Source organism: Callorhinus ursinus, unplaced genomic scaffold (assembly GCF_003265705.2).
Source record: "Callorhinus ursinus isolate GAN/ISIS: 27379988/994484 unplaced genomic scaffold, GSC_fseal_2.0 scaffold97, whole genome shotgun sequence".
Taxonomy (NCBI): Eukaryota; Metazoa; Chordata; class Mammalia; order Carnivora; family Otariidae; genus Callorhinus; species Callorhinus ursinus.
The window spans coordinates 1995792-2011410 of NW_027397159.1; the positions used below are offsets into that span (position 1 = coordinate 1995792).

At 52.0% G+C, this 15619-nt stretch overlaps 1 protein-coding gene across 6 annotated transcripts in view; it reads right to left on the reverse strand.

The window, feature by feature from the left end:
* The window catches only part of STX2 (syntaxin 2), a 204110-nt gene extending 190582 nt beyond the window's left edge, over nucleotides 1-13528 (reverse strand). For 3 of the 6 annotated variants that reach the window (XR_012376982.1, XR_012376981.1, XM_025858616.2), the window contains exons 1-3: nucleotides 13347-13521; nucleotides 4034-4108; nucleotides 1141-1240 (exon numbers count right to left, since the gene is read on the reverse strand). Coding sequence is in view for 2 of the 6 variants with exons in the window: in XM_025858616.2 (XP_025714401.1) it covers nucleotides 1141-1240; nucleotides 4034-4108; nucleotides 13347-13376 (205 nt within the window). In the remaining 4 variants the exon portion in view is untranslated. Of the gene's footprint in view, nucleotides 1-1140; nucleotides 1241-4033; nucleotides 4109-13346 lie in introns of all 6 variants that reach the window. The other 3 variants (XR_012376980.1, XM_025858617.2, XR_012376979.1) reach the window with 2 other exon arrangements.
* Nucleotides 13529-15619: the final 2091 nt, after the last annotated feature.

Here is a 15619-nt window from a genome sequence, read left to right on the forward strand (position 1 = left end):
GGGGTGGCTGGGTGATAGACATTGGGGAGGGTATGTGCTATGGTGAGCGCTGTGAATTGTGCAAGACTGTTGAATCACAGATCTGTACTTCTGAAACAAATAATGCAACATATTTTAAGAAAAAAAGAAGAAGAAGATAGCAGGAGAGGAAGAATGAAGGGGAGTAAGTCGGAGGGAGAGAGGAACCATGAGAGATGATGGACTCTGAAAAACAAACTGAGGGTTCTAGAGGGGAGGGGGGTGGGGGGATGGGTTAGCCTGGTGATGGGTATTGAGGAGGGCACGTTCTGCATGGAGCACTGGGTGTTATGCACAAACAGTGAATCATGGAACACTACATCAAAAACTAATGATGTAATGTATGGTGATTAACATAACAATAAAAAAGATGGAAAAAAAAAAGTTGCTCTCAACTTTCCTCCAAAGTTGAGAATAAGTGTCCCCATCACCACTTCCACTTAACCCCATATCAGAGGTCACTGAAATAAGTCCACTAAAAATAGAAAGCACGGAGCAAAGGGAAAAGTGTCATTAATCACAGATGACATTCCTGGGTGCAGAGACAATCCAACAGAATCTACACAGAAATTAACAGCATTAATAAAGTAATTAGGCAAGATAACAGGGATACAAGGTCAACGTGTAAAAACCCACTGTACTTCTAGATATAGAAACAAACAGAAAATAAAGCTTATAGCAGATACTATTTATATTAATATCAATCCTCCACCATTTAAGAAACACAGTGCAGGATGTGTGAGGTCCCTACAGCAAACCCTGCGGAGCATGACTGAGAGAGATTAAAGAAAATGAAAATTGTAGAGGGACAGACCCTTTCCATGGATTAAAAGATGCAATATTTTAAAGACACCAATTCTTCCCAAAAATGACGTATGGATTCCAATTCACAATCTCTGGTTTATCCAGATTCATCTTACCTGCCTAAAAACGCTGTTTTCCAACTCAGTCTCTTATTAACTTTCATTTATTTTGTTTAAAGATTTACTCTATTTTGGAGAGGGAGAGCGTGAGCAGGGAGAGGGGCATAGGGAGAGAAAGTGCGTCCGAACAGAGGGGCGGCCTGCCTGCCTCCGGGGTTCAGATAAGCTCCCCGCACGATTTTTAAAGCCAGTGACTTACTTCCCTCTGGGTTTGGTGCAGAAAGAATGATGCTGTGGTTTTTCTTTACTTCTTCAACATACTGAGCTGTTTTAACTGTGCTGCTTCTGATCTCCTCAACCTAGGGCAGACACAAACAGCCATCACTGTTGTGGCAAATTCAAATCTGCTACCACTTTCCATTACCTAAAAAGGGAAGGATAAATGAACAATTACCACATGAAGAAAGAACAGCCTTTTTCCATTCTCACACTGATAATTATTTAATTGAAAGATAAAAAAATGTACCGTGTTAAGATCCATACCTCCATGACTAAGGTGGTATCAACTGACATTCACCAGCAAAACCTATCAGGTTGTAAAAACCTTTACAAGTGGGGCGCCTGGGTGGCTCAGTCGTTAAGCGTCTGCCTTCGGCTCAGGTCATGATCTCAGGGTCCTGGGATCGAGCCCCGCATCGGGCTCCCTGCTCCGCGGGAAGCCTGCTTCTCCCTCTCCCGCTCCCCCTGCTTGTGCTTGCTCTCTCCCCCACCCCCTCTCTGTGTCAAATAAATAAATAAAATCTTTAGGGGCGCCTGGGTGGCTCAGTCGTTGGGCGTCTGCCTTCGGCTCAGGTCATGATCCCGGGGTCCTGGGATCAAGCCCCGCATCGGGCTCCCTGCTCAGCGGGAAGCCTGCTTCTCCCTCTCCCACTCCCCCTGCTTGTGTTCCCTCTCTCGCTGTCTCTCTCTGTCAAATAAATAAATAAAATCTTTAAAAAAAAAAAAAAGAAAAAAACCTTTACAATCAAGACCCAAGTGTTAGCACAGATGACATTCACTGGAAGCACACGGCCACGCACCCAGTGCTCCATGCGGTCGAGGTAGACTAGGCTACCCTGGCAGGAACACTCCACGTGGGGAGGCGTCTGCAGCCGATGGGGCCAAGCCTCCAGAGTCATGGTTTTTACCTCTCGTGATCTAAATTATTCAACACCTGTTTCAAAATGTAAGGTACTCACCAGCGTGATTTATCCAAATGGATCCACGTATCCATAATTACCACACTGGAAAAATAGTTTAAATGTTTACTGATTCATTTTAAAATAGTAATTATAAGATCATTCCACGTTGTGGTAGAAGTCCACATCCGAAACCTGCAAGTGTTCCCTTATAGGGCGAAAGGGACCTTGCAGATGGGGCTAAGAGTCTTAAGATGGGAAATTATCCTGGATTGTCTGAGTTGCCCCAAAGCAACCACAAGAGTCCTTACAAAAAGGAGCCGAGAGGATTAAATCTAGAAGAAGGGGGTGTGGTAACATCGGCAGAGGCTGGAGTGATGCACTTTCAGAGCTAACACTCTGGAGTCTTCTTCCCTGGAGCCTCCAAAAGGAGCCAGCCCCGCCAGCAGGCCCATTTCAGGTCTGGCTGGAACTGCACGATGGTGAATGCCTGTCGGGGGAAGCCACTCGGGTCGTGCTTCTTTGTGACAGCAGCGAGGAGAGACTAAGTCCACACACTTATTCATGAGAGACGGGGGAAAAGACAACTTCGTATCACTATGAAAATGGTCCTGACCACATGGACTCCTTGAAGGGGTCTTGGCCGCCCAGAGGCCCCAGTCCCAGCTCCAAAGCACATTTGGAAAAACCAAGTGTTTAGAGGAGAGTGTAACACAGAATTCTGGCTTCCTAGAAGGGCGAACGGCCGTGTTGCTAGGCCTGGAGGCGATTTCCATCCACACGCAATTTCTGTAGGACTTTATAAACTTTACACACTTGTAATATTATTACTAATTCATGTAGAAACAATGCATAAAATAAAAGCTGACTCTTTTAAACGTTTGCTAGTTCATGATGAAGGCGTAAACACACGCGGGATACTCTGGGTTCTGTGCACAGGCCGGCAGCTCCACCAGCCGTCCGGAAAGTGCCGTTTCTGCAGTAAACTCCGTGGTACACAACGGTCGGCAAGTAGAAAAGACACCATTTGGCCCCCCGCAGAGTTCTGCAGTCTCTCTGGCAGCAGCCCCAGTGGCCCAGAAAGGAAAGGGGGCTGTCGCGCTCCCAGCACGGTGCCAGGGGGCAGCCCGCGATCAGCGTGGTGCCCACCCCCCCCCCCGACGGCTAGGAGGGACACGGCACAGGATCTCTTTCTGTCCCTTACAAATCATCTTCACAAAGGGGACATTTCCTGGCCACCCGGTAGGGCACCGGCCAGGTGCAAAATCCTGTCTTTTACAATGTTCTAAGTGATATTTAAGATCTGAATGCCATACTCTAAAAACAAGTTTGTATTAACATCGTTGTCTATTTGTCTAAGAAGTCATTCCACAAAGCTTAACTGTAAAATGAAACAACTATTTAACGAGTGAAAACCTGAACTTCAGTTGGACTCTGCTGCTCCCGAGCACCCCCCCTCCAAGCACGGGCACCATTCTCGTGCCTCCATGGCACCACAGCCAACGTGGGTCGGCTCATGGCTCCCAGAAACCAAGAACCAGATCTGTGCCACTCTCTAAAGGACCAGGCGGCCCTCAGTCTGGAGACCACCACCAGTCCTGGGGCGAGGGCCTGTGAGACACAGACCTACCCTAGGGCGTGGCCGGGCTCCTGGAGGCAGCCCTCCTCCTCCTCCTCGGAGCTAGCGTCCAGCCCCAGCTCCCCGTTACGCCGGGAGCGGAAGGCTCCTCCCTGGGGAGGTCAGGGGCTCGGGGCTCTAAGCCACCACCCCCACCAACCCCTCCCCAAGCCTATCACCAGGAAGAATGGCTCAATACTACCAGATATGTTCAGAGCACGGGAAATTCTAGAGAACTTACGTCATCAAAAACAACTTTTTAAAATATTACTTTTGGTATTTTCCAAATATAACACACACACAGTTACACCGTGTTTAAAGAAGAAGTCCACTGGGCTTCATCGAACGGCTCTTACCTGATGGAAGAAATCATCCATGAAATGGTCCTTCTCAACAACAACACTTGTGTCCCCATCGTCATTTTTTCTACACTAAAATGGAAAATATAAAAAGGAAAATTCGGATTTTAGAAATGTCCCCACAGGTACAAACGCTGGGAGAGAAAGGCGAGTGGCTAGAGTGCGGGGCTGGGACAAGCCAGCGCTGTCTGTGGGGCCGGCCCACGGAGGACCCCGCGCGCAGCTGGGGCAGGACGGGGACAGCAGACAGCCCTGCCGGCAGCACGGCTGCTTCCTGGAAACAATGGAGGCACTTCCAAGAACTTAGTGACCACCAAGGTCAACATGACACAGCAAGTTTTATCCTCAAGAACTGAACCCCTCGTACTGCATATTTTCTATAAAGATTAAAAAACACACCACTGGCTAACTTTGCTAAAGCACACAATTTTCAAGGAACTTGCACATGTAGTAGCTGGTGTTCCTCATTTTTCCCTAAGTGAGTAACTCCCAGGGGCACCCACAAATAATCAATAAGCACTTTAATAAGGAAACAGTCAGTAGGAAGAAGGAAAGCGACTGGCCCGACCACTGGAAAGAGCCACAGTGATGCTACACCGGCAGTCAGGCTCTGTACATTTAAATCCCATCAAAGAATATTCTAGGGCAGTTCTCAAACTTGAGTTGCATGAGAATCATGGGAAGGCTGGGTCTCTGACTCAGCAGGTCAGGGTGGGGCATTCTGAACACTCTAGAACATTCTAACACAGTCTAGTGCGGCTGCTGGTCCCTGGACCCTGCGTAAAGAACCACATTCCAGGGAGGCAAACTCTGTGCCGGTGGAAGCCAGCCCTGGGAAGACAGCACCGGCTGTGTTCAGCACAGAGCACCGACCGCCCAGCCCAGGGGTCTCCTCCCTGAGCTCACCGTGGGCATCAAAGGCGTGTATACAGCATCCCCTACTGGGGAGAGCGGGACTAAGACACAAGGAAAGAAAACCTGCCAGAAAGACGCGGAGGGAACGGCTTTTGAACCATCTCCGTGAGGACACACTGGATGAGCCCGCTCACTGCCAAGCCCACTCACTGCCAACCCTGTGGAAGCTCAGGTGGCCGTGGGTTTCAAGAATTCTCAGAACCTTAGCAAAATGGAAGTCTTTACCCATTCCAAGTCTGGACTGTAGCTTTACTGATCTACAGCCTACAAAAAACTTGGAAACAAAATTCTACTAAAATTTAGCTAAGAAAAATGTGCAGTTAGTAAATGTTTAGGAAAGCATAGGAAGGCTTCCCTCTGCACCATCCAGGGCCCTCATGAAAGCAAGATTCGGCCTAAGAGTCAACAACAATCTCTCACCACCCTGAGGAGATCTCTAGATGTCACCTCTCTCAGCCTGGGGCCTCTTCTGGGCCAAGAAAAGCCACGTCAGTTAGCGGGGGCAAAGGGAAAAGAGAGGTTTCTCTGAGATGGACAGGAAGAGCTCACTCAGAGGAGTGGCTTGTAGGAGGGTATGAGGAAGCCCTAATCGCAGGGTCGCAGGGTGACACGGTGCATGCCGTGCAGACGAGACGAGCGGGGCAGACCAGCAGCACAGTCCACAAAGGGGAGGCAGGAGCACCCCACGGCATGAGCCTGCACTGTCCCTCTTGCTGGCGTGCACGCTCGCTGGGCTGGGGAGGGACCCCCTGGCTCCCCTCAGGCGTGGCCACACACTCCGTTAACCCTATTTATTATTCCCTTTGCCCTGACTCCCCAGGGTGGGGGCTTCCCGGTAATGTCCTGAGTTACACTGAGCCACCACCTTGCTCTCACATGACACCAGTTGTTGAGAAAGGCGCCTGGAATGCGTGCTACTGACAATGCTTGGTTTGTCTGTGTTAACAGGACAGGTATTATGAGTTGAACTGTGTCCCTAGAAAAGCAGACGTGAAAGGCCTAATCCCAGGCCTCAGCATGTGAACCACGGTGGGAACAAGGGTTTGTGTGGGTGACGATGAGGTCATCCTGGAGCAGGGTGGGTCCTTCACCCAACATGACCCCTGTCCTCGTAAGAGAAGACAGCCACCCAGGGGAAGAGGGCCACCAGGATGCCCCCAAGGACGGCCAGCCCCACTGGAAGCTGCAAGGGCAAGGAAGGAGCCCCCCACCGGTGCCGAGGGAGCATGGGCCTGCCATGCCTCCCTCTGAGACCTCTGGCCTCCAGAGCTGGGAGAACCCCTCCTGCCGTGTATCAGCCCCCGGTCTGTGGTACTTTGTTCTGACAGCCCAAGGACACTGACCCAGCCCGTCAGGGCTGCCTTCCATGCACTGGCCTCCCTCACTGATGAAGACGGTTTTCCCATTACTGTCAGCAGGAAAACAGTGTCGTCCAGATGTGGGTTCCAGTCTCCTTCCCGGCAGCGCCTGAACCTCCAAGTTTCTGTCTCCGGGTCTGTGAAACATGGGCTCCCTTGGCCCCACCTCCTTCAGAGACGGGCTGTAAGCACTTCCATCTACCTGTGTGACCGAAGGGGTCTCTCTGTCACAGGGCTGTGTCAACTGACAAAGGCTTTCATCAAATCATCCTAGTCTCAGTTGGGAGCAAAGCCGCACTTAAACTGGCCATCGGCAAGCAAGCTGCAGAAACAGACATCAAGGTGAGCAATACTCGAGGAAACAGAGTGCTGCTGACGGCTACGGAGAGCCAGGACTGCAGGAAGCACCCTTGCCAACCACCACCCACGGCCCGTGTCCGCGTGGCCACGTCACGCACTGGAACACAAACCACACGGTGAAGGGACGTGCTCAAGTGCTCAGGGCAAAGCAGTGCCGGGCCAGGATGTGAATCCAGGTCTGTTGGACTTTCCAAAGCTCACCATCAACAACTCCCCCACGATGACTCTGACCACAAAGAGCTGCCCTTCACCTCCAGCCCCAACACTCAGCCAATGGTCCCATTAACTATCCCCATGTTGCCAGGAAGAGGCCGAGGCACCAAGGACAGAGGGGCTGCCCTTGTCAATTTGACTCCAAACGCCCTTGCTCTTAAATATTCACCATCCACGCCTCAGAGGAAGAGCTTCCCCACAGGTCCTCCACTGCAGACAGAGCCCAGCTCCCAGGCCCTCGTCCCGACTCCCGGCGGCAGCCTCACCCTTCGCCTTCCAGAGAGCGTACACCTTACCCCACTCATCCTAACTGGGCCCTGTATCACTCTACTTCCCGGTGGGTATTCGTCTTCCCTTCTCCGCCGTGGGGTCTCAGGAGGAAACGGTTATGTCATGTCCAGCTCGAATCAGAACAACAGAATGAAGGAGCATCACCTAAGTAATGGCTTCCCGTGAACTGACGTGAACTTGATTTAGGAGTTAGTGCAGCGGTTCTCCCTGTGGCCCGGAGCACCGAGAGATGAGAAAGGCACCTGCCCCACTGGACTCTCACAGGGCTGCTCACGTCACACTGTTCTGAAAGTAACTGTAGGCTCACACATGGCAGTTTTGGTTTGCTTTCTGTGGAACACTGCAAAGCCACACAAGGAGAAGGAATACTACGGTGAGCCTCGGATGCGTCCATCACATGGTTCAACCGCCATCTCCCCGCAGCTTCACCTGTGCCCCCCACCCCCACTGCACTAGGTCACCCCAGGCAAATCCCACACAGGAGATGCCCGCTCGAGGCCCCACACAGCAGACAACTCCAGCTGCCACTGCAGGAGAGACCACACGGCCCACCGCGGTTCTCAGGGCGACGGTCCCCGACCTCACGCCCCCAGGGGGGCACGTCATGTCACTGCCACACTTTCACTGACCATACCCCACATGCGGTGGCCACCAGCAAACCAGACCAAGGAAGCCCAATGCGGCCTCCGCCCTCTGACCCGCGCGGCACCCCTGATCTCCAGCCAGCCCTGCAGGCAAGGGAGTGCCGTCTGCCTGCAGCCAGCAAAGAGCCAGAGGACTTGGAATGCATTTTCTCTTCTGTCTCCTGTCTTCATCCTTATTTTACAACCTCTACCTCTACTTCTTATTTCTAACAGGAATTCTCAAAACTATCAGGTAACTGGAGATAGGTTCCATCACTGTCTTAGGTTTGCCATTCCTCAGAAAGGGAAACCGAGAGATGGCAGACAGAACACTGCTACTCACAGGAGCACCTCCTTCAGTCCCTCCCGCTGGGACAGTGGAGTCCGAGCCCTGATCGAGGCCCGACCGTGGCTTTACTGTGAATAACAAAACGACTCTTGGCAAAGCAGTTTCTAAAAGCAGTGGGAACACTCTCCAATGTGACGTGTTTGATTTCCAAAGTGTCAAAGTGCAAGATAAACATTAGAACATCAACATTCCGTTTCTGTTAAATTTTAAAAGAGGCCCCCTTCAAAGTAGCGTATAAAAAATGAAATCCTCCGTGTGTGACCACTATTGTCAGGGGCACACACTGAGCAGCGTCCATGCTTGGGGACTGTTTCACAGACGCGAAAAATCTGTCCCTGGAATGCTCACTGTTTAGATTTCAATAGAAGCTGAACTATCACAAGTTAGTAGAATCCAAACCTGGATAAGACGCTGGCTTCTTTCTCCACATGCAGAGACACGAGGGCCTTGCACAGATAGTAACTGTGGGCACATAAATTACGTTTTTTTGAAATATATACAGCTGTTGTATCTTTGCTGCTAGAAAACATTAACTTAAATCACTTAAGTAAAAGAAAAGAGTGCCTGTAACTGAATATAGGTTGTCTCCTATATACAGCTGTCTCCTGGCATTTATATGTAACATGCCTTCTTCATATTTTTATATTATTACGCTTTACGCCCCAATGCTGTTTCACATTTTCGTACTTTCACTGAACGCTTGTCTCCACTGTTAATATCACACAAATACCTCTTACAGGTACTTAGACTTGACATCAACCGAATCGCCCTGCACAGATGCTTCTGCCATTCGACTTTCTCCCCGTGACGTGTTTAAAGGTTTCTCCTTACCTCTCCCTTTCGCTCACTGACACACTAGTCCTCCCTCAGTCCTTCACACAGCTCGTCCCCACCTCGGAGCCTTGGGGCTTCCGCCGGGGCACAGCTGCCCCGACCTGCCCGCAGCGGGCTTCTCCGCCTCCTTCAGGCCGCAAGCAGCCCACCCACAGCCACGCACCCTGCTCTATTTCCCTCAGAGCAAGAATGCACTTGGCTCGTTCCTGCCCCCCCCCCAAGTGTCCCGGCAGCAAGCACACCACCTGCCTTCCCACAGCTCGTGCATCGGGGCTGTGACGGAGCCGGGCCCCACTCAGAGGGCTGAGGGGAGCAAACGAAGAGAAGGGGGAGGAGACCGAGGTGAGGGTGGGGAGGGCAGAGGACCAGAAGCAGAGATGCACACGCGGCTGAGACAAAGCCGGTGTGAGCTGCGCGGAGCCATCACTTGCTGGTCCCTGGCTCCACTCCGCAGCAGGAGACCGGGCGGCACGTTTCTGCCCACCAACTGAGGCAGCGGTCTAACTTTGGGTAAATCTCCTCCCTTCTCTGGTGCAGCTAAGGGGTTTCTGTCCCTCGTGACCCAAAGGACCTCGAGGACAACACATTCCACTGTCATCTCCATCTTCCTCACCATGGGATCTTGAAACAGAAACACACAAATTCAATCAACACCTGGCACGTTCTGAGCACAACTGGCCGCACAAGTCGGCCCTGGAAAGGGTGAAGAGTCTGGAAGAAAACAGGGTGGCGTCGGTGCTCAGACACAGGAAGACGGCCATCTCTGGGGACCTGAGAGGAAAGCAGGGCAGGAAGATCTCCCAGGGGCGACGCCTGCACGCGCTGAGACCACAAGGCACGGAGGAGGGACGCCGCCTCAGAAACAGCAGGCAGCACCCGATGATACAGCCGAGACGGCCCGGGAAGCGCGCACCAAAGAGGAGACCCTTTTATGAACTGGCTCTTCGTGAACTGGTTCTCACAGGTTCTCTATTCCTTAAATTCACAACAGCCTTGAGGTTAAAAACAAGAAGAGTTAATCTGTGGAAATGTCAAAGTTTTGTTGTCTTAAAAAGAGACACACCATGGATACATATGAACATACTTGTGACAGTTAAGAATAGAGAACCCAGAGATTCCAACTGGGGCAACTGTGTCTATGATGACAAACGAAATATAAAAAGTTGGTGGGACTAAATAAACCATAAAGTTTTCAGTTATAAACATACGCATTTAGGAAGTCATAAATATACTACAAAATTCTTACATTTTAAGTTTCAGCGAAGTATTTAGGAAAAAAATGTTTTATTTTATAAATGGGAATCTGAATCTTTACACTAACATGCGCAGGCTGAGCTGTCAAAAAAATAACTTTTAAAATATCTGGGCAATTTTTCTACCCTTTAAAAAACTGCATTTGCAATTCATCACCTTGAATCCAGGGATTAAAACTACTAATTTTCTCATTTCCCTTAGGTCTACTAATGAAGACACGGAAGGACCGTGTATTTGTTTATTATCCTGTAAACAATACCCACAGTTGAAATTGTAGTTTCTCTATTCTTAACTATAATAATTACATCCATTTACATACACAAACTTTTTTTAAAAAGGCAATCATAACACACCTGGAGTCCCTGTCTCTCATAGAACAGGTATTCATCTTGTATTTACTTATTCATCCTAAGATGTTCTCCACCTTCCCTCCCTCCTTCCCACCCTGGCCATTTGCCTCCACACGTGCACCCACGTCAGATCTGTGTTTCTCTGCATCCTGCACACCACCTCCTAGAGACCAGGCACTCATGTGTCTGTTGGACAGGTGGTTCTTCTACTTCCTATAAATCAGAAACAACATCTTTCTGGGTTCAGAGTCTAGGAGATCTTGAACAAGTCACTTAAACTTTCTGCACCCAAATAAACTGGCTGCTCAAAAAGAGAATCATTGGTGGGGCTCCTGGGTGGCTCAGTCGTTAAGCGTCTGCCTTCAGATCAGGTCATGGTCCCAGAGTCCTAGGATCGAGTCCCACATCGGGCTCCTTGCTCCGCGGGAAGCCTGCTTCTCCTTCTCCCGCTCCCCCTGCTTGTGTTCCCTCTCTTGCTGTCTCTCTCTCTGTGTCAAATAAATAAACAAAATTTTTTTAAAAAAGAGAGAGAATCATTGGTTATAAGCAGCTAAATCTGAATTTGACAAATTGTACACACTAATATTTAGGTCTTTTCCAAGGGGAACCCTATCAGTGATAATCTTCTTCTCAGGAGAAAGCACTAACAGCTAATAAAGGAAACCTTTTGGAGGTTTCCAAAAACAACTGTTTTGCCAGGCTGGACGTTGTTGATGAGGCATGTTAACTACCAAATTAGAATTCACCTAGGAAAAAAAAAACACCAGCTTAGAAACAAGGTCATGAATAGATATTCAACTACTCCAAGAACTATCCGGAAAGGATACATTTCCTTAAGGAAAAATAAAAGTTTGACTTTTATATTGGATAATTTTCAGATGAGCTTTTAAATATTAAAAGTTATTAAGCTTTAAATATGTCAAATTCAATTTTAAATTAATATTTTACACTAGATAGAAGATTGCTTTCTATGACTTCCCGCAAGCATTAAAAAGCTAATAAATATTAATAGCACTTATAATTACATGGCATTTCCTCCCACCTCCTCCCAGAGTGTCACACACAGGGGATAATTTCATGTTTCACAATTTCTTCTATGAGTAAGCAAGAGAGATATTATTATCCCCAATTTATGTACAGGAAAATTAAGGTTTTGAGAGTTTTAAAAATAATTTGCCCAAGATTAGACAGCTCCACCAGGAGAAACTTTCAGCAGTCTGCTCCACAATTGCTCAGTGTCTTTGTCTAGAGCAGGATGGTACTGGACTAGAGAAGGCCACTTCTAGCTCTGAAATTCTAGATCAAGACAGGTCACATGTCCTTCACGCTGCAGCAGAGACAGCTGGAGTATACATAAGCTTCAACAGTAGTAAATAACTACCCGATTTATTTTTTGCTAATCAAGCCAAGAAAAGCTGTTTATATAGTCCACTGACAGATCTTTCTTACTATCCCCCAATATTACATCTATTCGGAGGTCTTTTGTTTGCTAAGTTACAGTTCTCCTGTTCAGATGCATTCAGCATTTCTTCCCTCAACAAATATTTGAGCTCCTCGTGGCACAGAAAGACATTCTATGGGGTGAGATTTGCTACGCTGAACATGATGTTCAACTGCAGAGATCAGAATATTGGCCATTAACGAAAAGGGAAGGAAAACATCGCTATGGAGAAAGGCTCTTGGAATGAGTGTAAAGCCTAATTTCTATGATCCCAAGGGAGAGTCATCCTTTGCCTTTCTGAAGCAGGCTGCCTCATCAGATGCACAGAACATCAGTAATGATTAAAGGGACTATTCCCTCTACTTTCCTAAAAATGGCCTATAACCAGGTGCACTCCAGAGGCAAAGGAGAGAAGCAGTTAAGTCACCACATGCAACGGACGCCTTGGGCAACGGGCCCAGCGCCCGGCTCTGAGCCGGCCTGGCTGCACAGGGCGGAGGCTTTCCCGGCGCGGTGGGATACAGGGCATAAGCACTCAGCATTAATTACTTGCCTTTTTAAAGAAAAAGGTCGTGATTAACTGTGGGCCTGAACTGTCTCAACTCTCCCTCACTCCATAAACCCCCAGCCCCGAGCTGTCGTCCTGAACACACGCGCAGCGCATCAAAGCTCGCCCCGTCGCGGAGGGAGCTCCCCTCTCGCTCAGTAAAGGGTCCCTGGCCGAGGTCACTGGCCGCGGGCTCCACACTCCCCGGGCAGGGAGCGCTGGCCGCTAGGTAAGGGCACGCGCGCGGTCCTGGTTCTCGCCGGGGAAACGCGCGCACGGCTCCGCACCCGGCCCTGCCCTCGGCCCCGGCGTCCCGGGCCACCAGGCGCCCCCAGGCCGGCGGCCTCGTGAGCCCTCCTCCTCCCACGGGCGGGGGCCCCTGCTCTCGGGCGTTCACACCCCCGGGGGCCGACCACCGCTCAGTGAGCTCTGGCTGCCCGCAGTGCTGCGCGGAGGATCGAACAGGGCGATGCCGTGGAGCGCCTTCAGCCTGGGCCAGCAGCGAGCGGCTCCGAAAGGGGCTTCGAGGCCCCCGGCAAACTGCGCTCTCGAAGACTCAGTTTCCCCATCTGTCAGCGAGGGAATAAGCGCTCCTGCCTCTGAGCGGCGCACGCGTCCAGGACGCAGCGGACACAGCGACCCCCGCCGCCCCCCTCCCGACCAGACCCGCCCTCCCCGGCGCCCCCCGCCCCCGCCGCTCCCGCCCCGCCCCGCAGGCCCCCGCGCCCGGCCCCGCCCGGCCCGAACCGCTATCCGCCGCCCGCTCGCCGCTCACCGCCCTCAGGTCCGGCAGCCGGTCCCGCATCCCCACGGGCCCGGGCGCCGCGCCCCACCGCTCGGGCCTGCCCGACACCGCCTCCGGCCGCCGCGGACTCCCGCTGGCCGCGCCGCCTCAGCCCGCCGGTCGCCGGCTCCGCGCCGCGCCCTCCCCACCCGCCGGCGCTGCCACGGCAACCGCGCCTGCACGCTCTGCGCATGCCCGGCCGCGCCGCGCCCCGGCCCACGCAGCCTGCGGGAGCTTTCGCGGTCGGGCCGTGGCCGGGGGGGCGGGGCCGGGCCGCGAGGGGCGGGGCCTTGGGGGAAGGCGGGGCCGGCGGGGCGGGGAGCTGACCGAGCCGGGCCACGAGGGGCGGGGCCTGGAGGAAAGGCGGGGCCTGCGGGGTGGGGAACAGACTGGGCTCGGCGGAGAAGGGGTGGGGCCTGAGGGGAAGCCCGGGCCTGAGTGAGGAAGGGCTGGGGCCTGCGGGTGCCGGGCGGGGCAGGGGGGGCCCCGGGCGGGAGCCTGCGGGGCAGGGCGGGCCTGAGGGCCGGGCGGGACGGGGGCCTGGGGGCCGGCGGAGTTGTACAGCGGCCGCCTCCTCAACAGGTCAACCAGATGTGTCTCTTGTCCCTTCTTGATTTGCTTTTTTGTTTTTGTTCTTTCACACTCATTTGTTTTTAAAGATCGTGAACATTTTGGTAAGCATTTCCGCCAGGCTGTGGAAAGGGCTGGGTGCAGCTTTGGACACACGCACCCCGGAGGGGCTCTCCTCCAGGACGAGCACCCGGGACGCACGTGGCGCTGGAGGAACCCCACTTCGGGCTGCGTGGGGCGGTGATGCGCACAGACCCAGGGCACCGAATGGCCCTGACGGAAAGCTGCTGATGTCAGCCACGGGTGCCCCTGGAGCCTGGGTATGGTATCCGAGCGTGCAGCGTGCGCGGCGCCTCAGACACAGGCAGGTCCGCGGTCAATCCCGATTAAGGCATCCCAAAGAACATTAAAAGATGACACAGCATCCCTTTTAAAATCCTTTTTGTGTAGTTTCCCATGCTCCATGTCTCACGCCCTGCAGGTCCCAGAACCCCGTGGTCTCTGCACACCTCTGGGTCCCCCTCCTCCTGGGTGCTGCAGCTGGGCCAGCTCTGCTCTCTCAGGCACGCGAGACGGGGTGGCTAACCGCTCTCTGAGCAGTGCGTGCCGGCCCTGGATGGCGTCTCCTCCTCCCTGGCCTCTATTATTCCCAAACATATAACACGGGCAGCAACTGGATGATGTTGAATTGTCACCGGAGCTTTCTTCCCCAGCCGGGGAGAGAATGACGTGTGGATACTAATACACACTTTGTCACTGTTGTCTCTGTCACATACCTACCTACGCAGTGTGGCCATTGCACCTCATGATGACAGGTTATGGACTTCCCCGGATTATGGGGGTGGGCCTAGTCTAACCACCTGACCCCTCACAAGCAGAGGGCTTTTCTCCAGCAGGAGGAGGAGATGTAGCAGAGGGGACGACAGAGAGACCCCAACCGTGGGAAGGAGTCAATGCCCCATCACTGGCTCTGAAATGTCGGGTCCATGTACAAGGACTGAAGACAGACTTCTAGGAGCTAAGCGGGTGGACGCCAACTGCCCCTGACAGCCGGCAAGCAAATGGGGACTTCAGTCTTGAGCTACAAGGACCTGTGCTCTGCCAACCCCCTGCTTGAGCTTGGGAGCAGATTCTTCCTGGTGCCTTCCAGTGACAGCCGACCACTGACACTTTGATTTCAGCCTTCTGAACCCCAAAGCAGAGAACCCAACCCAGACCTCTGACCCCCAGAACTGCGAGCCAATAAATACCTATTGTTTAAAGCTGCTAAATTTTTTATAATTTGCCCTGGCGACAGTAGAAAACTAATACAGTCGTTTATTAAAATCAGGAATTTAGCCCCTGTTGGATATAGGATATCTATGCTGTATCATGTGGCCCTTTTCAAGGCATGTTACAAGTAATGAGTGAAACAATGAGCAGGACGACTTTGCTGACTGCTGGCCCCGGTACCCTTCCTCCGAGTGAGAAGTGCCTTCCTAGAGCTAGAACAGAACTCAGCGCCTCCTGAAATCAAGGTAGGAACCCTTGAGGCCACAGACTCACAGTGAGGGCAATACAATACAGCCTAGCACATCGTCTCCCAACTTGCTTCTGTGTAGCCTAGAAATTTCCTCTAGACCCCGCTGGTTTTACTTTCTGTGACTCACTCCTCCATTGGAAACAGTTGCTCGCAGCACGTCCTGAAGTTTAAG